Source organism: Sus scrofa, chromosome 13 (assembly GCF_000003025.6).
Source record: "Sus scrofa isolate TJ Tabasco breed Duroc chromosome 13, Sscrofa11.1, whole genome shotgun sequence".
Taxonomy (NCBI): domain Eukaryota; kingdom Metazoa; phylum Chordata; class Mammalia; order Artiodactyla; family Suidae; genus Sus; species Sus scrofa.
Window position 1 is genome coordinate 29419312 of NC_010455.5, and position 27644 is coordinate 29446955.

Genomic DNA, 27644 nt, shown 5'->3' on the forward strand with positions numbered 1-27644 from the left:
ATTTTCACCTTAGATCAGAAGAGAGCGATTATTCCTCTAGTGACTGGTAGGTTTTACCTTCCTCACCGGCCTGTGATTTGGTCCTTATTAACTCCCCAAGGAGTTTCCACACTGAGGGCTCACATGTGCTGAATGATGGCTTCTACTTCCTTTTTCGAAAAGGGAAATTTTACGTGTATGTGTTAAATTTTGTTTTTTTAGTCTCATCCACCTTCAGTTTCCAATGGGCTGAGACAGGCAGATGGTGTGTTTCTGGTATGGACTAGACAAAGCCAGGGAGATATTTGCTCCTATGTATGACTGGTGTGTGTGTGTGTGTGTGTGTGTGTGTGCGCGCGCGCACCTGTCTGTCTGTCTGAGAGAGAGAGAGAAAGAGAGAGAGAGAGGTAGAGGTAAAAATTCTGCTTTGAGGAGGAAAACATTATCACCTACCATTCGTGTTGTCCAAGACAGTGACATCTTTCACAAACGCCACATCCCCAGCATTCTCAGCCAGGCACCTAAAATATTCCCGAGAATTAAAACACTGCCAGAGAAGAAAATCTCTTAGAGTTTTCATAAATACACATTCCAAAAACTGAAACATGGAAAAGATGAGGGCAAATATTTCCAAGAACTTAGAACTTATTATAAGAAATTGTTTCTTTTATGATAAATATTGAGTTTTATTGTGATTGTTTACAGTGAAATAAGACATTTTTCATACTTACCTATTATTAGCCATTTCTTTTGGTACCATTACATGACTGAATAATATAATAGGTCTTTGAAGTCTATACCATGGTTTCATTCACAGGAACACCTAAGAAATTCTTTCTTCATGGCTCACGCTCAGCAGCTCAGAATGGTTCATGATAATAATAGAAGTGAAACAGCTGCTTGTACTTGGGCAGAGTACAATATGCTGGATGCTTTACAAATATTGACTCTTTTAATCCTCAAACTAATTCTGGAGGTAGGAAATATTGTTCTCACTTTACAAGGAAGGTATTTTAAGATATATTTATTCTTCACCTTCGTAGAACTTAGGCTTTAAAATGGTAGATTGTACACATATGTGTACATTCCCTACTTCTAAAACTCCTATAAAATGACATGAATGAGTTTTTTTTTTTAAGTCATAAATTTGGAGTTCCCATCGTGGCTCAGCAGAAATGAATCTGACTACCATCCATGAGGAGGCAGGTTCTATCCCTGACCTCACTCTGTGGGTTAGGGATCTGGCGTTACTGTGGCTGTGGCGTAGGCTGGCAGCTACAGCCCTGATTTTGACCCAGGTGCAGCCCTGAAAAGACAAAAAAAAATATTTTAATAAAAAAAAAGCCATAAATCCATGAGAGAGAGGAAGGCAAAAGGGAAAAAGTTAGAATGTGTGAGCCATAATTGACCCAGCAGAGAAAAGAAAGCTGTGACATAAGTTGAGCATTGGGAGCACCTAGGAGAAAGGTAATGAGCACAGCAGAACTCCAGAAAAACTCAGCTATTGGAAAATCCAGGCACCACTGAAAGTGGCTAAGAACAGAAGGACTGGATAGAGCCGATACACATGCAGTGTACATACACATGCCCAATCCAAAGAAAACCCACATACAGAAATGCCATTGTGAAAAAAAAGAAAAAAGAAAAAAAAATACCATTGTGGAGTTTCAGAACACTAGAGATCACAAAATACATATATATTTTTTTTTTGTCCTCACCCATGGCATGCAGAAGTTCCTGGGCCAGGGATGGGGCCCACACCACAGCAGCAATCTGAGCCACTGCAGTGACAACACCAGGTCCTTAACCCACTGAGCCACAAGAGAACTCCAAAAAAAATCTTAACACTACTTTTTTTTCTTTTATTTTTTGAAATCAAAAACTTTTCAAGAAAAGTTTTCAAAGTAGTTTACATTGGATGAAATCCAAAACTCATTTTCCTAAAGAGTATTTTTTATTCATTGTTAAATCTCTGGCAATTTAGAGAGAAATGTAAAACATATGTGTCTAATCTAGTTACTCTTTACAGAATATTCTTTGTGTAGACCTATTTGTCCAAGACACTTCATAAGCCTTCTAAAGTTTAGTCTCTGAGTTAGGAAGTTAAAAATAAATGGTTAAAAACAAAAAATTGTTTTCAAGAAAAAATGTTATATACAAAGAAACAGGAATCAAAAAAAGGGGAACCAGGGAGTTCCTGCTGTGACACAACGGCATCAGCAGCTCAGTGAGTTTAAGGATCCAGCATTGCCATGAGCTACGGTGTAGGTCGCAGATGCGGCTTGAATCCGGCATGAATCCGGCATGAATCCGGCTTGAATCCGGCTGTGGTGCAGGCCGGAAGCTGTAGCTCCGATTCAACCCCTAGCCTGGGAACTTCCATATGCCTCGGGTGCAGCCCTAAAAAGACAACAAAACAAAACAAATAAAAAATACTAGCTTGTTTATTCCGCTGGATTTTGCTTCTGGCAACTTTTTTTTCCTGTGTGTTTATTTAACATGTTCTAATTACTTTTTACTGTGTCTTGCTCATTGTTATTGAAAGAGTATTTCTAAGTAGTCTTTGAGGACTAACTTCAAGACGCTATCTTCCAGACAGCTTCCTAGAGGGGCCACTAATCTGGGACCACTTTTTAATAAATGATGAGCTGATAATTTCTGGACCATCCTAGGGGACATAAGTTTGAACTACAAATCCAGACATAAGCTAGCCCACGGTTTCAATTTTTCAGGGATGGCGGGTATTTTTCTCCCTGTTTTCCTCAGCATCCATGCAGCCATGAAGCCCCCTGGGAGTGGAGTGGAAGCTACTTCTGGTTCATTCCTACCTTAAAGACATATGCAACCTCTTGAGTTCAAGCTTGTCAGAATAGGTAACTATCCTTAGGACAAAGTGGCTCCACTTAGCTTTCTGAATTCCTACTCCATTTAGATTTGTCTGATAATCCCTTATTATTTTGTCAGTTATTCAATGCTCTTGAGTGTGTGGGTGTACTTAACTCAAAATTTTTTATTGTGTTTAAAGAAAGAGTTGGTCAAAACAGCTAATGCTGCTATATTTCCTACAAGGAAATCCTGTCAAAATTCCTAGGGAGAATGTTTTCCAGGCTACATTTATTCAGCCAAATTATAAATCATTTTAAGGGTAGAATAAAGATGTTTTTAGATATGTAAATACTCAAAACACAGCAATTCCTAGTCACCGTTTCTCAAGATGTGTCCTGTTGCAACAAAACCAAGAAAGCTAAACATGTGGGATCCAGGAAACAAGTGATTTAAGGTAAAGTAAGACAATGGAAAATCCCAGAATGATGGTTAAGGGGACTCCCAGGAGCAGAGATGTGCAGGGGGCCTCATGAAAACCAATCCAGCCTGGGGAGGAGGGTGGAGATCTTCAGGTGCAACATTCCCAGGTAAATCATGAACCTGAGGCATGTTTATGCATGATTGTTAGGAGATTTATACTACCAGTAAAAGGTTTTGAGATGAATGAGTGATTTTTTTTTTTAAGAAGTACAGAAAATTAAGCAAGTTTTTAAAAAGATATCTATCAAATCCAGAGTCAGCCAAACCTTTGTACAATAAGGGAAATATAATCTTATTATTCCACATGTTTAATATGAGACAAATATTTACATATTCATAATAAGCACTGAATATGTCATACTCTTCTAGGATACTAAAAGGAGGTGAAGTTATGGTTATGGGTAGAAAAGGTACAGGAGCAGTATGAGAGGCTGGATCTTCTTTCATAATAGGAAGTCAGCAGAAAATAGGTGATATTTAGAAATTAAGAATCAGCAATATATAAGGATGTTAGTTGGAAACATAGAGATGAGTAGGACTTCTGGTTCCAGCTTTCGATTTGAGCAAAAGACAAAGAATTTCCTTCTAGTATAAATAGGAATACTAAAGTGTAGCTGTTTTGAGTGAGATAATATCTTACTGTAGGTGTGAAAAGGAAAACCACATGATTCCTGAGGGTTTTTATCAGACATGTTGGCTATTCAATATTTCTGAGTAGAATTACATCACAACTTTTCCATTTGCAAAACCTTAACCCCTTGAAGACATTTTTTTTACAGTCACAAAATATTTTTCAGTGAATCTCTCAGAGAATAGTAAAACTACTTTTTTACCATCCCACCACTGGAGACAACCTGCTGAATTTATATTAAAAAGGTCCAAGACCATGAGGGCCTAGGCATTCTCAGGTGTATGGCGCCATCTGGTGGTGAAATACTTTCTTGGCAAATAGAGGAAAAGACTGGGAAGAGCTCAACATCTGGATGCATGGGACTGTAAAACGTGGGTTGTGGAAAGTTATTGCGAATCACTAAGCGTTTATCATCGGTCAATTCTGAAAACTTATCTTTTGGTTTATTTTTCACTAGTGGAGAATAACACTGCAATACTGCTTTCTCTTTGCCATTTCTAAGGCTAAACTTAAGGAGAAAGGCGAAATGTGAGACATAATGGTGACCTGGAGTGGGGAAGACTACGGGTAAAGAATTCTTCTGCATAAAACTGAATTGCACAAAGGACTTAAAACACCACAAACTCTCTCAATTTGATTCTGAGGCCGAGGGCACTAAGGTCCGCCAAGGCTGACCTTGGCTCCAGGCGAGAGGGAGGAGTCTAGCAAAGCTGAGGTCAGACAGCCCCAGGCCAGCCCCCACTCTTGGGGCAGTGGGTGTGGAGGGAGGAGCCCTCACTGGGGCCACACATCAGCTGATCCCCAGGCCGCCCCACGATTCTGCTGCGACCCCCCACATGGGGTCCCTTAGAAATGCGGTGCCAAGATGCTGGAGGATGACGGACAAAGCCTGGTCCTGGTGAAGCCTGGCCACAGCACTCACCTGAAAGCCCCGGTGTAACCATAGTATCTCTCATTACTGTTGGGCACACACTTGTCCACGCCCTGGTCATTGCCAACACACAGTGCACAGAGATTGGATCCCGGCTGAGACCCAGGAGCACAGCTTTGACTAAAGAATTCGTCTACAGAGAAGAAACATGGGAAGTCAGTTCACACCTTCTTGTCACCAGGCCCACAGGTAGGGTGTGGCCCATGCACTGAGTTGTGAACAGGATGTGTGGAGGAGGAGGAGGAGGAGGGGAGGCTGAGCCAAAAGCCTGGAGGTCTTAGTGTCCTCCGCAGTGCAGAGTAAGAAGTGAGTTCTGCCTAGGAACCAAAGTCACCTTTTATGAGGCAGGCAGGTGGCTTTTCCCAGATTAGGAAGCCAGCGCCTGGGACAAATTTAGAGCTGGAGCTCCAGAAGGCAAAAAATAACCTGTGTACTTCTCAGAGCCAGCATCTGTTCTTAAGGCCAGCTCTGTGTCTTCCAGTGGGGAGGATGGGATGGGGAAAGTGTGTGGAGCAGCTCACAGCACATCTACGACTGCAGGAAGCAGCCACAGGGTGAACTTGCTTACACCAACGGAGGCCTGTGAGCCATAGTCAGCCTGCAATTCCCTGCCCATCCCTTTCCCAAGTTCCTACCACCCGCCCCCACCCCAGAATGCTCCCTTGGGACTCTTACCAAATTTGCAGGAGCCTGTCTGGTTGACAAGCAGGCCCATGGGGATGTTCCAGCCTGCTGTCCTGTCCACAGCAGTGTGGCAGGACTTCGTGCCTCTCACAGAGTTCCAGGTGATACCACCATTTGCTTTCCTGACAACCGCCACGGCAAAATACCCTTGGACAACAGAAGAGCAAGGTTTAGTCTCCCAGGGCCTGGTAAATGGACTCTACTACAGCTGTTGGCAACCCAGGCTGACAAAGATCAAGAAGCATTGCCAGGCAATGACTCTCCCAGATAACTGACCATTGTCAAATAGACCAAAAAAGCTTAAGCTACTCTATGTTAAAATGAGATTGATCCAAGCTGTGAAAAAAGCTGATCCTTTTTCTTCTTTTTAGGGCCACACCTGTGACATATGGAAGTTCCCAGGCTAGGGGTCGAATCGGAGCTGTAGCTGCCGGCCTATATCACAGCCACAGCAACACAGGATCTGAGGCACATCTTCGACCTACACCACAGCTCACAGAAATGCTACCGGATCCTTAACCCATGGAACAAGGCCAGGGATCAAACCCGCATCCTCATGGATACTCGTCAGATTTGTTTCTGCTGAGCCACAATGGGAACTCCTAGTAAGCTGATCCTTTAAGTGATCATGGGGGACTGTCCTTGACCAGCCATATACTGTCTTTGAGTTATAAGCCAGCAATGCATTTACATTTTCATCGTGGGCTACTCAAGTCAAACACTGAACAACAAGCATGACTCCACAAATCACCAAAGGCAACATGCAATACGCAACTACAAATGCATTAGGTCAGAGCCATGAAGGCTGTGTGGATGAAGGGGGCGTGTTCCCAAGACCTTGGACTGAGAGAAGGTCATCGGCATGCAAACCTCCTCCTGATAGCAAGCACCTGGCAGACTCTGCTGTTGGGCAAGTGGGGTGGTAGACAGAGCACAAGATTTAGCACAAGGGACCCTGATTCCAGGCCAGCATCTGTCACAGTATTATCTAGGGCTAAGAGTAAGATCCAGGGCACTGTTTCCTCATCCATACAAGATGGGGGTGTAATACTCCTCCTACCCCATGGTCAGGACACAATGAGGAACTCTGAAATTTCTCTGCCATGTGTGAAGGTCCACATGGACATTAGTTATCGTTACTCATCTCTGAATGATTTGCATCTGCAAAAAAACTTACAGCGTCTATGGCTTCATCTCTGTGAGGGTTTTTAAGTTCCCACACCTTCGCCTCCAGTAACAAGAACTTAACCCTTGACCCTGAAAGTAACTGATTCCAACTCACCTTGTGTTGGTCTATGCACACAGTCTGAGCTACTGCTTTGGCGAGATTCTAAAAAAATAAACAAAAGATCATGAAACATATTTTTAATGTTTACATACTTTTAAAAAGTACATACATATCAAAGAACATACATTGGCATGGTTTTGTGCATATGTGTTTTTAATATAAATAAATGGCAGTGAATAACAGATGTCACCATTTTTTTGTTTTCAGCCCAATACTATGTGTTTTTTTTTTTTTTTTTTGTCTTTTTGCTATTTCTTTGGGCCGCTCCCGCGGCATATGGAGGTTCCCAGGCTAGGGGTCGAATCGGAGCTGTAGCCACCGGCCTACACCAGAGCCACAGCAACGTGGGATCCGAGCCGCGTCTGCAACCTACACCACAGCCCACGGCAACGCCGGATCATTAACCCACTGAGCAAGAGCAGGGACCGAACCCTCAACCTCATGGTTCCTAGTCGGATTCGTTAACCACTGCGCCACGACGGGAACTCCCCGATACTATGTTTTTAAGTTGACATCACCATTCGGTCTGTAACTCACTGAGCTGAGTTAGGGCTCCCAAGTTCACTGCTTTCAGTGTTGTGTCACTGACATCTTCAGGTGTGTCTGTGGATGTACCCAGGGGAAGAATGGCTGAACCTAACCTCTGGACATTTCAATCACCACATAAACCCATCAACTATCTTTTGTGTTTACGCCACTTGACAATGCGTTTATGTCCCTTGCAACCAAAGGACGCCTATCTAATCCTTGCCCGTTGGAGGTAAGGGGCACATTGTCCCATCTGCCTGGACTCCTCTAGTTCCCTTTGGAGAGGCCAAGGATAAAGGGGCATTTTTTTAATGTAGCTTCAGCACTCACCAACCATACATTCAGACTCAGCAAGTGGCTTCCCCTTTGGAGAAAGTCCCATTACTCCCATTTCATGTGATGGATAATGTGAATCTGTAAGTGTTGTTTTATTGGAAAAGTGTTTTTTCAATTGAGGCAACATTGGTTTATAACATGAGGTACGTTTCATGTGTATAATATTATATTTTGACTTCTATATACCTACAGTAGGCTCACCACCCAAAGTTTAGTTTCCATTCGTCATATACAGCTGACCCCCTTTACCCATTTCGCTCTCCCCTGACCCCCCTCCCCCCCCATCTGGTATCCACTACTCTAAGTCTCTGAATCTGTGTGTTTGTTTTGGTTTGATTTGGTTTGTTTATTCTTTCTGTTTTTAATACTCTGCATATGAGTGAAATCAGAAGGTATTTCTCTTTCTCCTGCAGAGAAATCATAAAAGACTCTCGACAAAGCAGAATCAAGTCCAAAGAGACCATCCCCAGCAGTTCCATGGAACGGAGATGCATATACATGCTCACCAAACGATCTGGACACAGCTGTTCACAGCGGCTCTTTTTACAACGGCCTCCAACTGGAAATTACCCAAATGCTCATCCACGGTAGAAAAAATAAATAACCGCGGCAGAGTCACACAACAGAATACTACACAACAATGAGATGTAACGCTGAGCAAAGGACATTTTAAGGAGCACATGCTGTGCAACTCCTTTTACATAAGTTCAAAAACAGGCAGAACTGATCTATGCCATTTGAGCTCAGGAGTCATGAGCCTTGCGGGAGGGAGGGAGCTGGTGACAGGAGGACACTAGATTTGTGGAACCTGCCATCTTGATCTGGGCACCAGTGCATGCGGATGAAACAGTTTTGGAAATGTCCTTGAGAGGTACATTTACGTGCACTTTTCTGTCTGTACAGTATACTTTACTAAAACCTTTTTTTGTCTTTTCTAGGGCCACACCTGAGGCATATGGAGGTTCCCAGGCTAGGGGTCGAATCGGAGCTGTAGCCTGTGGCCTACACCAGAGCCACAGCAACGTGGGATCCGAGCTGCCTCTGCAGCCTACACCACAGCTCATGGCAACTCGGGATCCTTAACCCGCTGAGCGAGGCCAGGGATTGAACCCACAACCTCATGGTTCCTAGTTGGATTCGTTAACCACTGAGCCACGATGGGAACTCCCCTAAAATCTTTTTCAAAATTAAGAGGAAACCAATCCGGGTTTTGTCAGTTCTCGCCACAGTAGGCTGTCTGGGTAACACAATCCCTTTCATCTGTTCTTTCCTCTGATTCTCCTGCTTGACTCTGTCCATTTCAATGTCTCCCCTAGATCCATCGAGTAGGGTTACTCCTCCCCACCCCCAAAGCCCAGACAGAATGACCCAGAGAGGACGCTTCTCCACTTACTTTGGTTCTCTGCCAGGACAGGCACCAAACCACACTTGCCCGCAGTGTAGATAAATCCTCCATCCAAGCTCATAGCATCAGCTTCTCCTTTCTGCAAAGACAAAGTATAGCACTGGCTGCCTTTCTTTATGGCTCTGAGAGAATAGCTTTCTGTTAGGTGCCCCAGTGAAGCAGCAAGGGTTGCTTAAACTGAGCACCTCAAGGAAATATCATGTGTGCTATTAAGTCTCTACCAGCCCTGCATGTCTTTCATGCTGTTACTTCCATTGGAAAGACTGGGCACAGGTTGCCTGGTCCCCTGAATTCCCCATTTGAACTTGGAGCACTCTTGGCACACCCTCCTGGACCAGCCTCCCTCACTGAGAAGCCGGATGGGAGTAGCTGGCCTTGTCTAATGTCTAGTCTCCACGGAATAGCACCACACTCAAAATGCTAAACAGAAGTTATTCAACACGTGAGCAGAAACAATTAAGATGGCTCTCCATCAGATTGAGTGAGCCCACATGCCAGCACTGGAATATGGATTCATCGAGATTATAAAATTCCCTGTTAGGCTCAGAAAGATTTTTTTTTAACAACTGTATTAAAAATAGTTGGAGGAGTGGAATTCTCATAGTGGCTCAGCAGGTTAAGAACCTGACAAATATCCATGAGGATGTGGGTTTGATGCCTGGCCTCATTCAGTGGGTTAAAGATCCCGCATTGCCACAAGATGCTGAGCAGGTCGAAGATGTGGCTCAGATTTGGCATTGCTGTGGCTGTGGTGTAGGCTGGCAGCTGCAGCTCCCATTCGACCCCTAGCCCAGGAATTTCCATATGCTGCAGGTGCAGCCCTGACAAGAAAAAGAAGAGTTGGAGGAGTTCCCTGGTGGCCTAGCAGTTAAGGATTCAGCATTGTCACTTCTGTGGATTAGGTTCCATCCCTATGGGGGGGGGGGACTTCTGCATGCTGAGGGAGAGGCCAAAAATAAAGTTGGAGATGTGGATGAAAATTTCTCTTTAAGGCTGCACACACAGGGTTACTGATATTAGTGAAACAGGGAGACAGAGAGGAATAGGGTCAAAGCTAAACCGAGCCCATCCACGTAAAAGATATCCCAAAATCATTTTTAAAGTGTTTCCAAAGAATACATCACATGAGGAAATGAAAAGGGCTCAAACGTCATAGCTGGCATCATCCAGTACTGTTTATACCCGTCAGCATAGACGAACTGAGAAATCCTGGAGTGGGAAATCAGCAAAACTCTAACTGTAGCATCTCTGTGTGAGGTTTTGTTTTGGTTTTGTTTTTACATCACACCTTTCTATATTTTCCAAACTACCTGTGTTCCTCGTGAGTTGTTTAAAATCCGAAGGGTGAAAAGCCCACAGTAGTTTGTTGACAGGGGGGCGTCCATTCCCACACTGCGCAAGTGCGAGCCAACCGCGCCCCTGGGGCCTGAGCGCCCCCAAGCTTAGGTCTCACTTGGAAGAGCTCCTCAGTCTCCTAGGAGCGCTGCCCCACCTCCACCAACTCCCGAAGGTCCGCCGGCCACCTACCAGCACCTGGACGATGCAGTCCTCGGTGGTGGAGGCCAGGCTGCAGTTCAGGTTCTGGCTGCTCTGGCTGCTCCACTGCCGGCACTTGCGCAGCTCCTCTGGACCCACGGCGCACCACACGACCTTCGCCTGCCGCGCCTCCACCTCCGCTGCCGCTGCCCAGAGACAGGGCTGTCAACAGAGCCCCTAAGCCCAGCCAGGCCTGCAGACCTCCCTGGAGCTCTTCCCGCCCCGCCCCTCCCCTCCCTGAAGGGGACCTATTTCCTCCAAGGGAGAGTAGAATCGGGCACTTGCCCCTTCCTCCCCTCATCTGCCCCCACCTCACAGCTTCCCAACCCCCGCTTCAGGCATAGTTCCAGCTGTGTCTCATTTCTATACCTTTGGCGGCTTCTCCCCCACCCCCATCCCCTCCCCCACCCCGCTTCTAATCCACCCTTCAAGCCTTAAATAATGACTCGTCTAATATCTCATTCCTATGGGATAAAATCTCTAGGACACAGACAGTGGCAGCCCCAAGAAGTGGCATTAGGGTAGCTTGCACCCTGCCATGAGGGCCCCCAAGGCCAGCAGTCACCACCACTAACAGCCTCCCAGTTCACCCCAATTCCACCCAAAGCCTCCAGGGGAGGATAGGCTGTGGCTGAGCTGGTCCACTGTCGTGCCCCCAGCCAAGTTCGGGGCCTAGGCACTGGGCTTGTCCCACCAGGCCTCTGGATTCATCCCAGGAGGGGCCCTGGCTCTCTTGGATCTTGTTCATACTTCTCACTCCATAGAAGGCAAATTGACTTTTCTCTCAGGACTGGGGAGACCGAGGTACCCAGGTTCATGTGGCAGTATGATCCGGGGGTGGTGCTAAGGTGCTCCCTAAAGCCTCACCCATGGCTTACCACCCACACCAGCTCGCCCTGGTCCTCACTCACTTTCCCTCAGGCCCTGGATGGCAGTAAGGTACGGGAGGCCCAGGTACAGCTTAGAATCTATCTTTGAGGGGATCTTCAAAAACCCGATGGTAGCATCTCTAAACAGGAGGTCCTTCTGCTGACCAGGAGAGCCAAAGAGCTGGAACTCCTGTGGATTGCTTTTTCCAAACTTTTTCTAATTAAGGAAAAACAGAATTATGATGTCAGTGGTAAATAGGAAACAAAAACACGATGTTGCAAAAGAGTATCTGGAACATAGCAATGGTTCTGAGAACAGGAGCCGTGGTCAACTTCCCATAGTGGGACTTGGGCCATCCCTGTGAAATAGCCCGGTTATGGCTTAGTCTTCACAAAGTTCCTGGGGTCCAAGCACCTAGAGTCCTGAGAATATGGCATCGTCCTTCCCCCACTTCCGCTCCAGCCTCTGAGACACTGCCTGTCAGTAATACTAGAGGGGGCTTCGTGGTTCCTGCTGGTCAGAGTACAGCCTAGGCTGGCAGGCCACTGACCCTGTAAACTCCTGAGGCTCCAGGAGACTTTTCGAGTGGCAGGAAGTTAGGGAAGGAAGGAAGGAAACCTCCCCACCAACAAATGCAAGCAGGTGGGGGTACCGTGTGGGGGCGGGGGGAAATACCTGTGACTGGTAGAGAAGCTCCCAGATGGAGTTCTCCTTGCCATTCACACTTCGGGCCACAACAGCATGAGAAGGGACCCGGGCAAGGTGGCACTCCCTGAATGCTTCCACTGGCTTTCGAGTATTGTCTGGGCAGAGTAGCTCGTATTTGTCCCGGTCAGCCTTCTGTGGCAGGTTCTCTAGAGAAAGAGAGAGGTGGAGGGGAGCCCTGGTGAGTCGACCCCAGGCAGTAAGCATAAGCTTTAGTTTCCCTCACCCCATAGAATTTGAACTGGAGGAGACATCTTACAGAGTTGACAATATTGAGGGTCAGAAAGGCTGTGGGAGTTCCCTTCATGGCTCAGCGGAAATGAATCTGACTGGTATCCATGAGGACGCAGGTTTGATCCCTGGCCTCACTTAGTGGGTTAGGGATCCGTCGGCATGGCTATGAGCTGTGGTGAGGGTTGCAGACACAGCTCGGATCTGGCATTGCTATGGCTGTGGCTTAGGCTGGCAGCTGTAGCTCGGATTCGACCCCTAGCCTGGGAACCTCCGTATGCCGCTGTTGTAGCCCCTAGACAGACAGACAGAAAGAAAGAAAGGCTGTGGATTGCTCCAGGACATTCAGAAAGGTAAAGACAGTGCCCAGAAAGCCTTAGGGGCCAGCCCAGTGTTTCTCGGATTGGGTCATATGGCCCCTGGGTTGAACCAGACCCATCTGTTTCCATGGCAGCCCCCCTAGAAAAAGGCCACATGGTAGGGATAAGCCCAGGGTGCCAGCCAGGGCTGCTGCTTTACTCACATTTCCAGAAGGAATATAAGTGATAAAAATGTTAAATGCAGACATACAGTTGAGCCACTTCTCAACACTTGGGTATATCAAAAGAAGGGAAAATACTTTTTATGAGTAAGTGCATCCCAAATTGGAACTCCTTGTCTATATCACATATAAATTGCTTCAAAATACATAAAGTTACAGAAACCAACCCAAGTTGTTTTATGAGATTAGCACAACCTTGACCTCAAAATCAGAGAAAGAAGTACAGGAGGGAATAATTACAGGCTTGTTTTACTTATAACATAAATGCAAAAATCAAAGTAAGTCAGAAAGAGAAAGATAAATACCATATGATATCACTTATACCTGGAATCTAATATAAGGCACAAATGAACCTTTCCACAGAAAAGAAAATCATGGACTTGGAGAATAGACTTGTGGTTGCCAAGGGGGAGAGGGAGGGAGGGGAGTGGTGGGGGAGCTTGGGGTTAATAGATACAAAGTATTGCCTTTACAATGGACTAGCAATGAGATTCTGCTGTGTAGCACTGGGAACTATGTCTGGTGACTTATGATGGAACATGATAATGTGCAAAAATAGAATGTATACATGTATGTGTAACTGGGTCACCATGCTGTACAGTAGAAAAAAAATTGTACTGGGGAAATAACTATTAAAAAAAAAAAGTCGCCCAGGGGAAATGAATAGATAAATGCCCAAATCAGAAATACTTAGTTAACTCAATATAGCAGAGTATTTAAAAACTCACAGAGCAAGATGAAGGTTTATCATTTTATTCCATTCACAAAAGAATGGATGAACATTAAAGAAGCTAAAGTAATTCACCACATGAATGGATTGAAGGAGGAAAACCATGAGATGATGTTCATCTTAACAGGGGCTGAAAAAGCAGTTATATGTTCACATCTACTTGTGTTTTTTTTAAGTTTCAGAAAACTAGTAATATAGAGAACTTGGCAAAGGTATACAAACTTGATAAATGCCACCTCTCTAAATATCTACAGCAAAATCATACTAAAAGAAGAAAACTTAAACATTCACTTCAAAATCAAGAATAAATCAAGTGTGTCAGCTTTCACATTGCCAACATAATACCAGGTTATCTGGATTTCACAATTACAAAAGAAATAAGAGATAGAAACACCGAAAGGAAAAAGTTTGTCTTTTTCCTTCCAGTGTTTCTATTTAATGATGTAATCTAGTTATTTAACGATGTAATCAGCTACACAGAAAGCCAACAAAACCAAGAAAGTACCAGTAAAACTGACAAGAGAGTCTAGCAGGCAATACTACAAAAATCAAGTGTTATCCTCACTAGCAATAACCAAACAGAAACTAATACAGAATAGAAGATACTATAATAGCAACTAAAACCGTAAATACCTGGTAATTAGCCTCACTAAACAATGCATTAGACCAAGAGAAAAAAATGTTAAGTTCTATTAAAAGGCATGAGAAGAAGTGTGGCCGCTATTCACAATAGCCAAAACATGGAAACACCCTAAATATCCATTGACATATAAATGGATTTAGAAGATATGGTACATATACACAATGGAATATTACTCTGACATAAAAAAGAAAACAAAATAATGCCATTTGCCACAACATGGATGGAACTAGAGATTCTCACACAAAGTGAAGTAAGTCAGAAAGAGACGGACAAATACCATATGATATCATTTAAATCTGAAATCTAATATATGGCACAAATGAACCTACCTACAGAAAGATACAGACTCATGGACATGGAGAATAGCCTTGTGGATGCCAGGAGGGAAGGGGAGGGAGTGGGAAGGACTCAGAGTTTGGGGTTAGTAGATCCAAACTATAGCATTTGGAGAGGATAAGCATGAGATTCTGCTGTATAGCACAGGGAACTGTGATGGAACATGATGGAAAATAATGTGAGAAAAAGTATATATATATATATATGTATGTATAACTGTGTCACTTTACTGTATAGCAGAAATCTACAGAACATTGTAAATCAACTACAATTAAAAATTTTTTAAAAAATGTGTGATTGGAGTTCCCATTGTGGCTCAGTGAAAGGAATCCGACTGGGAACCATGAGGTTGTGGGTTTGATCCCCGGCCTCACTCAGTGGGTTAAGGATCCCGCGTTGCCGTGAGCTGTGGTATAAGTCACAGATGCAGCTTGGATCTGGCATTGCTGTGGCTTTGGCGTAGGCCGGCAGCTGCAACTCTGATTAGACCCCTAGCCTGGGAACCTCCATATTCCGTGGGTGTGGCCCTAAAAGGACAAAAAAAAAAAGAAAAAAGAAAAGTGATTAAAAGGGAAGATTTATCATGATCAGGACATAAATATATCAATTTTTCATGGACCAATTTAAATTCTATACAATGCTACTTAAAATTGAAGGATGATGCTTTTAGAAATTCAACAAAATAATTCTAAAATTTTAGTTTAAAATTTTTGAAAATAGTGAAGTGTTCGGGGAAGGCTCACTCTCTCTCTCCACAAGCTATTAAGAACCGCTACCAGCCAAAATGATAAAAGCAGAAAAATACAAATAGACCAATGATACAAAATAGCTCAGAGGCTGATCCATGACCATAAACAAGCTCGAGGTGTAAGTGTCTCCACACATCAGTAGAGAAAGGGTGGAATTTTGCCTCTTTTTTTTTTTAGGGCTGCACCTGAGGCATATGAAGGTTCCCAGGCTAGGGGGGTCTAATTGGAGCTACAGCTGCCGGCCTACAGCACAGCCACAGTACACCAGATCCGAGCTGTGTATGTGACCTACACTACAACTCATGGCAACACCAGGTCCTTAACCCACTGAGCAAGGCCAGGGATCAAACCTGCAATCTCATGGTTCCTAGTTGGATTTGTTTCCACTGCACCAAGACAGGAACTCCTATAGTCCTTGCTGAAAGGAAAACAGTCTCACTATAAAAGGGTGAAATGCTGAAGCTGAATCTATACCTAATTTCCTAGGAAGAATGCATACAAACAAATGGATGGAGGAAAGCCTATAAATCTTACAGAAAATCTTTATGATATGGAAGTGAAGAGAGTGTCTTTAAAAGACCCCAAAACACAAACCAACAGGGCAAAACTGACCAATTTGACTTTATCAATATCAAGGTTTTTTGTTTTTTTTTTTTTTTTTTTTTTTTTTTTTTGCTTTTTTAGGGCTGCTCTCATGGCATGTGGAAGTTCCCAGGGTAGGGGTCGAATCAGAGCTACAGCTGCTGGCCTATTCCACAGCTGATGGCAACTCTGGATCCTTAACGCACTGAATGAGGTCAGGGATGAAACCCGCAACCTCATGGTTCCTAGTAGGATTCGTTTCCGCTGTGCCATGACAGGAACTCCCAATATCAAGGACTTTTGTTCAACAAAGGTACTACTAACAGATTTTTTTTTTTGACTGAGTCTAGAATAAACAATGGCTGGATATCTAGAAAGAAGGAAGGCCTAGCCTTGAATCAAAATCATGCAGAAATAGGTATGAAAATCAATAGAAAAATACTCAAAGATTATAGAAGAAAAGGAAGTTCAAATTATTAGCAAATATACTGAGACGACCAAACTCACTAGATTTCAGAGAAATGCAAAATAAACCAATAATGGCATATCTATTGCTTTACAACCATAATTCAGACAAAAAATATGAAAGTCAAAAATGCCCAGAATCAAAATTGTGGGGAAATGAAAACCCTTGTCAAGTGCTGGTAGGCGTGTAATTCCTAAGAGTGACCTGGTTGTCCCAGGTGGGTGTGGGGGTCTGTCCCTGGTGGTCCCGGGTGGGTGTGAGGGTCTGTCCTTGGTGGTCCTGGGTGAGTATGAAGGCCTGTTCCTGCTGGTCCCGGGTGGGTGTGAGGGCCTGTCCCTGATGGTCCCAGATGGAATATGTTGCCCTCTCTCTAGTGGTCTAGTGGTCTTGCTGGGAATATGTCAGGTGTGTCCCTGGAGTTCCTCTTATGCACACCCAGCAATTGCACTTCAGTGTGTGGTCTCTCAGAGATCTTCTGCAAGAATAAGAGGACACACATGAGGACATGAGTCCTGGAGCTGTTGTGGTCGAGGGAATGACAGGATGACCCAGTACGTCATAGGATGACAGATAATAAAATGTGACACGTGCTTTCCACAGACCATTTCTCATCTGTCAGAACCCCTGCACCAGATATGTACAACAATGTGGATAAATCTCTAAACCAAAATGCTGAGTGGAAAACCTTGGCTATGTCATGATCAATAACTACCGATAAAGCTTCTGTGAGCTTAGGACCCAGAAACACAAACCAGCACTATACATTTTGCAAGACCACACATATCTTGGCAGACACATGTCAAGCACCCTGGCATGAGTGTCTCTAAGGAGGAAGAGAAAGATAGTAGGTAGGGGAGATTCAAAGAAAACTGATCGTTTAAAACACGAAATAGCGGAGTTCTCATTGTGGCACAGCGGAAACAAATTTGACTAGTGACCATGAGGTTGCGGGTTCAATCCCTAGCCTTGCTCAGTGGGTTAAGGATCTGGCATTGCCATGGTGTAGATCACAGACACAGCTTGGATCCCCGCATTGCTGTGGCTGTGGCATAGGCGGGCAGCTACAGCTCCAATTCGACCCCTAGCCTGGGAACCTCCATATGCCACAGGCATGGCCCTAAAAAGCAAAATAAATAAATACATTAATTAAATTACATTTAAAAAAATAAAATATGAAATAGCATAAAATAACAGCTGTGCCCTACAGATAATCCTGTGCCAGGAAATGAGTCAAATCAGGACAATATTTGGAAGGGTGATGAAATGAAAGGAGGTAGTACCCATGGCTCTGTCCCCTCCTCTTACCAAACACTGTACTCTCCTTGACAAAAGCCACATCTCCAATCCCTTTGTGCAGACAGCTGTGGGATGAGAAAGCATCAGATGGTCAGCACAGAGCGGTCCTCCTGGACTTCTTCCTCAGACCTCCCTGTGGGACAGGGCCCTGGGGCTTATCTTCTATGGGCACCTGATCTCGGAGGCAGGTCACTAAGCCTTTGCTCCCCCCCCCCCCCGCCCTGGGAAGGTGGCAGGGGTCACCTGCAAGTAGATTCTGAGGAAGAAGGGTTCAGCTGCTAGCTAGAGTAGCCCACTTTCCCCGTCAAAGCCTGAGAGGGTAAAACTTTGTCTTTCTATGTGAAAGAGTTTTGAAGCCTCTACACCAGAGGGTAAAAGTAGTATCCTTGGCCCTGTGGGTTTTTTCTCCCAGGACTAAGTGGCAAATGCATCCTGGCCAGCGGAGCATGGGGGAAGCAGATGGGAGGAGGGGAGCAGACTCAACCTCAGCACGGGGTGCAAAGGGGGTTTAGGGGCCAATCAGACGGAACTCATGATCTCTCGGCTCCAGGACAGGACAGGCTATCCTGCCAGACCAGGAGCCTGGGACAGGTCTTCTCTTGAGAAGACTCCTTTAGTCCCTCCGAGGTTAGGGAGGGGGCCAGAGTCAGCAGGAAGAACCCAGGACAACACAGGGACAGAGCCAGATGCAGAGATCTCTGGGGAGACAGAGGTGAGTGCTCATGGGGCTGGTGTGGAGGGGAGGGGGCACATGTGGGGCCTGGGGGGCTGGAGGGAAACATGCTCTGGGCAAGGTCAGCGCCTTCTTGGTTGCACAGCAGTAGAGAAAGGGCCTCCTAGCCTGAGGCCCACATGTGGGCCACTAAGGAGCAGACAGTCTCACTTACTTGAAGGCACCGGAATAGCCAAAATACGGTTCCTGGGAGGAACAAGCACATTTATCTTTCCCTTTCCCTATGCACAGCTGACACAGGTTGGGATACGCATTTCCATCTGCGCAGGGCACACAGCTCTGAGAGAAGAATTTGGCCACAGCTGTTGAACAGAGAGAGGTGAACCAGAGAGTGAGCCAGCCAGGTCCCAGCCAGTGGCCCCTGCCATGTGCCCTCCCACAGGCAGAGAGTCTGCTGCTGCCTGACAGCCAGTGCAAAGCTCAGAGAGAAGCACCTTGGATGAGAGCAGACTCAGCCACCCCCTCCCTGGGTAGACTGCATCTGTAGACTCTGCCCCTGCAGGTTTCACATTGTAAACCTCACTCCTGCCTTGGATTCAACTCACATGTTCCCCTGGGCCATCCCAAAGGGGCTTGGGAATGTGTCACTGGAGTAGAAACCCCAGCCTGAGATCACCCCCAACCATCTTACCTTTCTGGAGGGGCTCAGGTGGCCCTGCCCAGTCCAAGAACCGGCGAAGTAACCCTATAGGGATATTCCACCCGGCAGACCTGCCAAGGCCTGTGTGGCAGGACTTTCGACCTTGTAGCTGGTTCAGCTGAAAGTTGAAACCTTTCTTCACTACAGCCACAGCATAATAGTAGGTTTGGGGATCTGCAAAAGGATGGAGAGAATAAAGAGCTCTTTGCCTGGATGGGAGGGAGAGAAACAGCCCCAATCTCCCCGCCAACTGAGCCCCAAGTGGGAAGGGGACTGTGTGCTGCATTTCACCTGCTGCACAGTTGCCCAGAGTCCGCTGTTTCCCCCAAAGAACTCAACGCCTCCACCCCGAGTGGGTCAGCATCAGGCCTGATGAGCCCAGGGGCTCTGTTCTCTGCAAGTGTGAGGCTGTCCGAGACCCCTCCTCTGTGCCTCATCCACTGCAACTCCATGGAGCCCAGGGCCCAGGCCCAGGTACCCACCCCAGCTTCTGGGTCTCCAGGGAGAACTCACTCTCTTCTGTCCCGTAGATCTCCGCTGCTACCGGCCGCAGTTTGTACTGGTCTGCTTCAAACACCAAACCACCATCAAGGGTCACAGCATCTGCCCTTTTTGCCTGAAAGCAGAACCCAGACCAGTGTCAGGAGAAAGCCTGCCCTAAGCCAGACAAGTGAATTTCAGGACATCAGAAGGCTCCATGGCTGGAAGGATCTTCCAAAGGATTAGCTTGTAATCACAGCCATGTGGGTGCTATGAGAGGTAGTGTTTTAACAGAGCAGGACTCTGTGAGGCCTTCCCAGCGTGGACCCCCATTCAACGTCCTCTACCTGCCTTTTTATCTATAGAAAAACTTAAGTCAAGAATCAATTAAATCAGAGAAGTGAGAAACTACAGTCCAGCAAGACAAAATAATAATTTAGCCATTCAACAAAGTCAAGGACCTTCAGTTCTTCCTCCAGGACTATATATTCTGAGCCAAGTCCTTGAAGCTGTTTTGCAGGTGCTAAAGCCCCCACCAGGTGGAAGAAGTCAACTGTATGCTGCCCACAAGCATGTAGACCCCAGAAGGGTTGGAACCAGAAGGTTGATGATGCTGACTCCCACTTACCTCACCACGCCCCAGCCAGGAAAACGTCCACGAGCCAATCACACCCTATAAGACTCCTCACTACCCCCTTCAAGGTGGGGGCACAGTCCGTGAGGCACTAGCCTGCTGTGTCCCCTCTTTGCCTGGCTGTGTCCTGTGTTCTCTCTTTCCCTTTTTCTGTTTCCTCCAACACTGTCTCCACATTTCTATCTGGCATTGGGGTACGGAGGCAGCTGATATTCTGGCAACAGTGGCAGGAGCCCAGGGCCCTTCTCTCTAGGTAATGAGCCCCTGTGCACCTGCTTTAGTTCCTGAAGCCGTCAAGTGACTTCTTTGTCACGTTTCTTAGATCGCTCCTTGGATCACACGCTTCACGGTCATTTCTATGAAAAGGTATTCTAGATGTTTTCTCCTCTGTTTTTGCCCCATATTTATTCAAGTTCTCATTTACTGAATAGACAATTTAACTAGTAATATATCTTAAAATTATCATAATAAACCATGTTCATCCTCTTTGGCCTATTACTTCTCATATGCTTACCTCTTTCTCATATTTGCAATCCGGTACAGATAATGTTCTGTGGATTGCTTTAGTCATCTACATTTTCTTACTTCTATAGAGTCTTCGCTGATTTTACTGACTTCATGATATTTTATTATAATGTGGCTGTTTCGTAACTTATGAAATTAAAAATTAAAAATTCTCCCCAATGTTCAGCACTTTGATTTTTTCTAACATTTTTTCTCTTAAAATTATACTTTTGTGGAGTTCCCATTGTGGCATAGTGGTTAACAAATCTGACTAGGAATCATGAGGTTGCAGGTTCGATCCCTGGCCTTGCTCAGCGGGTTAAGGATCTGGCATTCCATGAGTTGTGGTGTAGGTTGCAGATGCGGCTCAGATCTCTCGTTGCTGTGGCTCTGGCTCCGATTAGACCCTTAGCCTGGGAACCTGCATATGTCAAGGGAGCAGTCCTAGAAAAGGCAAAAAGACAAAAAAAATAATAATAAAATTATACTTTTGTAGACAACTTTGTCCTCATAGGGTTTTCTTCCTTCTGATGAACTGTTGCCTTCAGATAGACATCTGAGGGTGACATCATCCAGACAATGAGGTTTTGTTTTGTTTTTTAGGTCTGCACCCACGGCATATGGAGGTTCACAGGCTAGGGGTCTAATTGGAGCTGTAGCTGCTGCCTACGCCAGAGCCACAGCAATGTCAGATCGGAGCTGCCCCAGCAACCTACACCACAGCTCATAGCAATGCCAGATCCTTAACCCACTGAGTGAAGCCAGGGATCAAACCTGTGTCCTCATGGATGCTAGTCAGATGTGTTTTCTCTGAGCCATGATGGGACACTCCGACAATTTGGATTTTTATCTCCAAAGCCCTGGCTGTCATTGCTATACCAATTTAGAGGGCCACACACAGAGAGGATCGGTTTCACTACAGAATCACCAGTGAGCCAGGCTTTCATTTTATTAAGTGTTATTATTTAGAAAATGCAAGTGCTAACAAATTTCTTAGATTTGTATTTCTCTTAATTATTAAGGGGAACATTTTGGCAGATATTTCTATTAATTATGAGCTCTCTCTGCTCATACTGTTTTTCTTACATGATCCTACGTTTCTTGACAATTTGAACTGGTTCTTTAGAGTGTAAATAGCAGTCACTTAGAGCTGGAGCATATTCATTCTAGTGCTTGCTAAACTTTTTAAGTATTTTTAATGGCTATGAATTAAATTTTTTATATTTTAAAATCTGTCCATTGACTCCATGTTTTAATTCATTGCTTAAGAGCTAAGAGATTTCTCTTCCCTCTACAGTTCTGCTAATGAACCTGTCTCCTTAGGTTTTCAATAATACACTTTCTATTTTTAACCATTTAATCTACCTCAATTTTATTTTTTGTGTGTGGCATACTGATTTCAAATGGGGCTCTTATTAAAAAGGCAGATTTTGAGAACTTCATGGATATTGAACATGTCAGAATAGGGTTTAGGAGTCTGCATATGTATTCATTTATTTTTTGCTTTTTAGAGCTGTACCCAAGGCATATAGAAGTCCCAGGCTAGGGGTCAAATTGGAGCTATAGCTGCCAGACTACGCCACAGCCACAGCAATGCCAGATCCAAGCCAAGTCAGCGACCTACAAACAGTTCACGGCAATGCCGGATCCTTAACCCACTGAACGAGGCCAAGGATCAAACCCCCATCCTCATGGATCCTAGTCAGGTTCCTTAACTGCTGAGCCACAATGGAAATTCCAGAATCTGCATTTTAAACCAGGAAATGCTGGTACTGTCTGTCCACAGGCCATAGTTGTAAAATAATGGCCTAAAATATTGTTCAAAATAGATTTTTCCCCCAGGTACTGTTCTAGGAACCCAAGATATTAATGGAAACTTTTACATAAATTACCCACTCTGTGCTAGAATCAAGTACACACAACCAAAGCACATGGCAGACACACAACATTTGTAAAGTGAGGAAAAATTATTTCAGTAGGTCTTGTACCTGAAAAAACAAAAACAGGAACCTGAAATCATCCATGAGTCATGATTCCCTTTTCTCTCTCTCTCTTCAAATGTCTTAGACAAATGTCTTTCCAAAGACCTGTGCCTTGGCAGGTCCCACCCACCCAAAAACATGATGTGCTGACTATGATGGGCTGAGCTTATTTCTCTTTGAGTTCAGCGGTAATGCTCTGCTGTGGAGGCTTTCCTTATCAGAGTAATCTTGGGTTTTGCCCAGGTCACATACTCACCTAATATGACTACTTCTGTGTCATTTTTGCACAGTTGTTATTCACAATTTCTGTGGCAATCCAAGCTTTCCTACCCATGATTCTCCACTTTAATTTCTGTTTCTTTTTTTTTAATTTATTTTTATTTATTTATTTTTTGCTTTCTAGGGCCACACCCACGGTAAATGGAGGTTCCCAGGCTAGGGGTCGAATTAGCTACCAACCTACACCACAGCTCACGGCAACACGGGATCCCTGACCAACTGAGCGAAGTCAGGGATTGAACCCACATCCTCATGAATACTAGTCAGATTTGTTTCCACTGTGCCACAATGGGAACTCACTCTGCTTTCAAAATAGCGTCGTGTCCCGTGAGAGACGACAGCTCCCAGCTGACAGGTGTCCAGCAAGAACAGCAGAGTGAGCAGGGAGAGCACATTTTCTATTGTACCTGGATCCTTTCCCTTCTTTTCAGTCTGGTCCCACCCAACCTATGGCACAGACTTACCGCGATGGCCCGGATACAGTCAGTGGGAGAAGCCCTCCTTATGCAGAAGATGGGATTAGTTCTTCTTATCTTTGATTGCCACTGGCGGCATTTTGAATACTCTGCTGTGGATATGACACACCATCGAACCCCTTTCTTAGGGGCAGCCAGACACAGTCCTGGAAGAAAGAGGACTGGGAATGAGGGCTCCCCCACGGCCGATGGAAGAGATGGCCTCATCCTCGGAGAGAGGTGTCCTTCCCTCCCAGCCCCCTCTGTAGCTAGGTCAGGCCATTCTACTCAAGTGGAGGTGTCTCGCTGGCCTAATGAGAACTCCACGCTGGCCAGAGGGCTGTGATTCTCAGCAAATTAGAGGAGATAATCAGAGCCTCTGGATTCTTTTTCCTCCTATGACCCTCATTCTTCCTACTCCTGAAAAAATGGTGATGCGCCCTTGCATCAGTTTAGGGAGTTCGCCCACCCGCTTTGTCCCCTTGCTGCCTGCATGGTAGACAGGGAAGGGTTTATTGCTCCAGTCTCTGGTGTGGCAACTGACTCTCAAAGACGTGGAGTGATGCTTAGCAGTGGCAGTGTCCAGCCTGGAATCCAGGTCCCTTTAGATTGCTGTCTACAAGCATCTCCTCAGAAAATGCCAAGGGAACAGAGAAGGAAAATATACCCAAACTCTTATCAGTAGCTGCTGTAGGTGCTATACAAATGGATCACATTGTATGAGAGAAAGGATGCTTATGGGGAGACAGAAATGTTCTAAAACTGACTTTCAGTGATTGCACCACTTAGTAAAGTTACTAAAAAATCACTGAATTGTACACTTGAAATAGGTGGATTTTATGATATGTAAAATATACCTCAGTAAAGCTGTTACCAAAACAAACAAACAAACAAACAAACCTCTTGGCTGCAAAAGCTGCCTCCCCTTTCAGATGTGCTTTGGGGTGGAACTCTCGGTCCTCGACCACCTTCTATTCACAGGTGGCAGAGTCAGACCAACCAAGGTATTGAGGCATGCTGTGAGGGTGGGGAGAAGATCTGTGGCTCCCAGGCTGAGTCAGCAGAGGCTTGGGGGCACCTGGCTGCCATACCCCTGCTCCACCAGCTATCATCCCAAGGAAATCTCTAGGGGTGCAATCTAACCTCAGAAGCTTTCCTGTAACTGTCCTGAAGTAAGAATTAACCCTCTGAGATTCACCCATCTGTGACCCAATAGCATTTCCTGGATGCCCTCTGTATACACAGCGCTGAGTGATATGCAGGGGAACGTGTAAGCAGACAGTACAGGCTCTCACCTCTCCTCTGAAGAGGGAAAAAGCCCAAAAAGAGGAAGCTACATATGATGAATGCTCTAGAAGAGAACAAATACCAAGCCAGGAGTGATGTCTCCATGGCCTCAGCCAGGAGTTAGGTGTGGGGACAGGGTGAGAGGAGGCATTCTAAGAGGGAGACACAATGAGCCATGGGCACAGCAAAGGTTGCAAGCAAGCACATTCCATGCCAGGTCTTTACTCAGCTCTTCACATGTTCTGCCTCCCTCAACCCTCCTGGGCCCTCTTTTTGCCAATATCCCCATTTTCCAGCTGAGGAAGTTATGGCTTAAACTAGCTATGCAGCTGCCTGAGGTTCCACAACTAATAAGTTTGAACTAGGATTTGAACCTAGGCAATCAGACACCCCACCCCCACCCCTGCTCTTACCACCGGGCTGGCCTGCCTGTTTAGGCTGCCGTGGAGATGGAGCTGGTAAAAGGTAGAGGAGGAGGCTGCACTGGGCTGCTGGAGAATGGGGATGGGGACTGGGGGAAAGTTTAGGAGTAGGGGCAGGCCGGAAGTACAGGGGTGACACCTAGGCTTTTCCTCTGAACTCCCACCCCACATACTGCCCAGGTGCTGATGCCCCCACAGCCCTTGCTGCTGCGGCTGCCCTGGACCTTTCCCTCCATTGCAGGAAGCCTTGCCCTCATATTTACATCATTAATGTCCATCATAGATGAGTGTCCTCTGAGCACCCCAAAAATTATTCAGATACCTGGGTACTCAACTAGCAATTTTGTTCAGTCCCTTCTATTTAGTCCCTTTTAGACTGGGCACATTTAACACCAGAAGCCAGTCCCTTCTCTCACACTCTCTGACTGAAGAGTCCCATCAACAGGGTCTGTGCTGCCATCCTGCCCCTCTGCAGTGGGAGGCTTGTGTACACCTTTGCATACCTTGAGGCATGTGGTATAGCTGGGTGGGAAGAGAGTTTTAAATGAACCTAAGGCTCGGAAAGCCTGTCTTTCTCAAGTTACACAGTCCATGCAGGAACTGGGATCTGACTCCAGCCTCCTGTGTGTTTTGGGCAAGTCACTCACCCTCTCTGAGTCCGATGGCCCCTCCACCTCTGGCCCCATGTAAATCCATATAACAGTATTATGGGTAGCAAAAATAGGGCAGGGTCCCAGAAGGCCGTTTGGGAAGCTCTGCCAGCTCTTGGCACAGGCACCACCAGCTTTCACGAAGCTCTGTTCTGGCTCCTCCTGGGCTAATGGGCTGGAACCAACCACTCTGGGCGCCTCCCCTGCACTGGCGCTAGTGCCAAGCTGGCAGGGCTTGGGAACCCGGGAGCCCGACCAGGAGGGCGCAGGTACTGGGACGTTCATTTGGAGGGCACAGGAACCGGGAAGCCCACACGGCAAGGTTTCCCCCCCACCTGCACATAGCAGCGGGGAATCTGGGCCCCCCAGGTACCTGCACTCACCAAGTGTCCCGAGGAACAGCAGGGCGGGGATGAAGAGCTTCATGTCTGAGGTCCTGAGGCGACTCGAGAAACGAAGGTTCTGCCACCTGTGCTGGCTCTGCAGCCCTTTATCCAGGGCGTGGTGACCTCGGGGGTTAGCCCCGCCCTGTGGCCCAATAAGCACCCCCTGCCTCCCCCTTTTCTCTCCCCAGGTCTCCTAGTTCCTTGAGGGGAAGAACCCAGGGGGGAGGGGCAGAGGGAGGTGAATGGTGCCCGGCAGGGCTTCCGCAAGGGAAGGATACTCAGCCACACCCACTTCTCTCATCTGCCCAGGGGCTGCCCAGTGGTTGGAATGTTCTTTCTCTCCCATTAGTCTGCAGCCCTTGGAGAGTGACAGCCCCTGAGTTTTATCTTCCTCAGGTCTCCTTGCCTCCTAGAGGGTGGGACACAGAGCAGGGGTCCTAATGTGAATCTTTGTGGATCATCTTGCCTCTGCAGATGGTACCCATAGTGCCTGAGAGCCAGTTAGGGCAGAAGAAAGCACTTCCATCTCCATGCAGCAGTCAGCCTGGATTTGGAAAGAGGACCCGTTTACTGGCCTGGTCCACAGCAGTCTGGCACAGCTGGCAGAGGTAGAGCTGCCCAGAGTCTGATCCAGGCTGCCTATGAGGCCCTCCCAGCTCTATTAAGACCACAAGACAGCCCCCAGAAAACAGCCAAAGGCCTCAGTGTCCAGGCTGTCTCTTGTCCCCTCATTTGCCAGTGAAAAGAATATCCTACTACTTGTTTTGTTTTTTGTTTTGTGGCAGATGAGGTCCCTAAGTGTCATATTTTGTCCTTATTTCAGGAAGATGTTTTTAAATTCTAAAGCTAGAATTCTGCTTCTACCTCTTTTAAATACACTCTCTTGATGCACAACAGCTCACATACAGGGGTCTCCAGTGCAGCCCTGGGTATTATACACTGATTGCAAGCAAACTAAATGTCCATCTCTGGCGGGGGGGATGAGGGTGTCACATGGAGTGGGACATACTGGGGGCTCCAGAAAGAATAAGCCAGCCTGTGTATATTGGTGTGAACTTAGCTCCAGGAGATACGAAGTGAAGTCAGCCATTAACAGGAAATCACAGGTCACCTAAACTCTTCCTCTAGAGGTTATTCTAGACAATATGTTTTTCTGAAATCTGCTTGTCCTGAAAAGCTGGTCTTGATTCATCTTTGCTTAGACTGCTTGGTACAAAAAGCATTTACTAGAGTAGATGGGAAAACCGAAGCTGAGGTGGGCACACAGTGGGCAGCACTGGGCCATAAAGAAACCCAGCCAGCCAAAGTCTTGGAGGCCCTCAAGGAGGCTGCGGGGCCTCTGCCCCCTGAAGCACAAGAGTGGGGTCTGATCAGAGACACTGATTGTTGGGCACAAGGGTAGGGTCCAAGTTTCAGTGC

At 46.1% G+C, this 27644-nt stretch overlaps 1 protein-coding gene across 2 annotated transcripts in view; it reads right to left on the minus strand.

The window, feature by feature from the left end:
• Positions 1–26440, minus strand: part of LTF (lactotransferrin) — a 31866-nt gene extending 5426 nt beyond the window's left edge. Inside the window, exons 1-14 of one of the 2 annotated variants that reach the window (XM_021068563.1) lie at positions 26223–26440; positions 23490–23647; positions 19660–19762; positions 19138–19320; positions 18661–18808; positions 17783–17838; positions 12170–12348; positions 11536–11710; positions 10616–10770; positions 9077–9167; positions 6814–6861; positions 5523–5678; positions 4839–4980; positions 433–500 (exon numbers count right to left, since the gene is read on the minus strand). In XM_021068563.1, coding sequence (XP_020924222.1) covers positions 433–500; positions 4839–4980; positions 5523–5678; positions 6814–6861; positions 9077–9167; positions 10616–10770; positions 11536–11710; positions 12170–12348; positions 17783–17838; positions 18661–18808; positions 19138–19320; positions 19660–19762; positions 23490–23647; positions 26223–26265 — 1705 coding nt within the window. In that variant the 5' untranslated portion in view covers positions 26266–26440. 2 annotated transcript variants of the gene reach the window in all.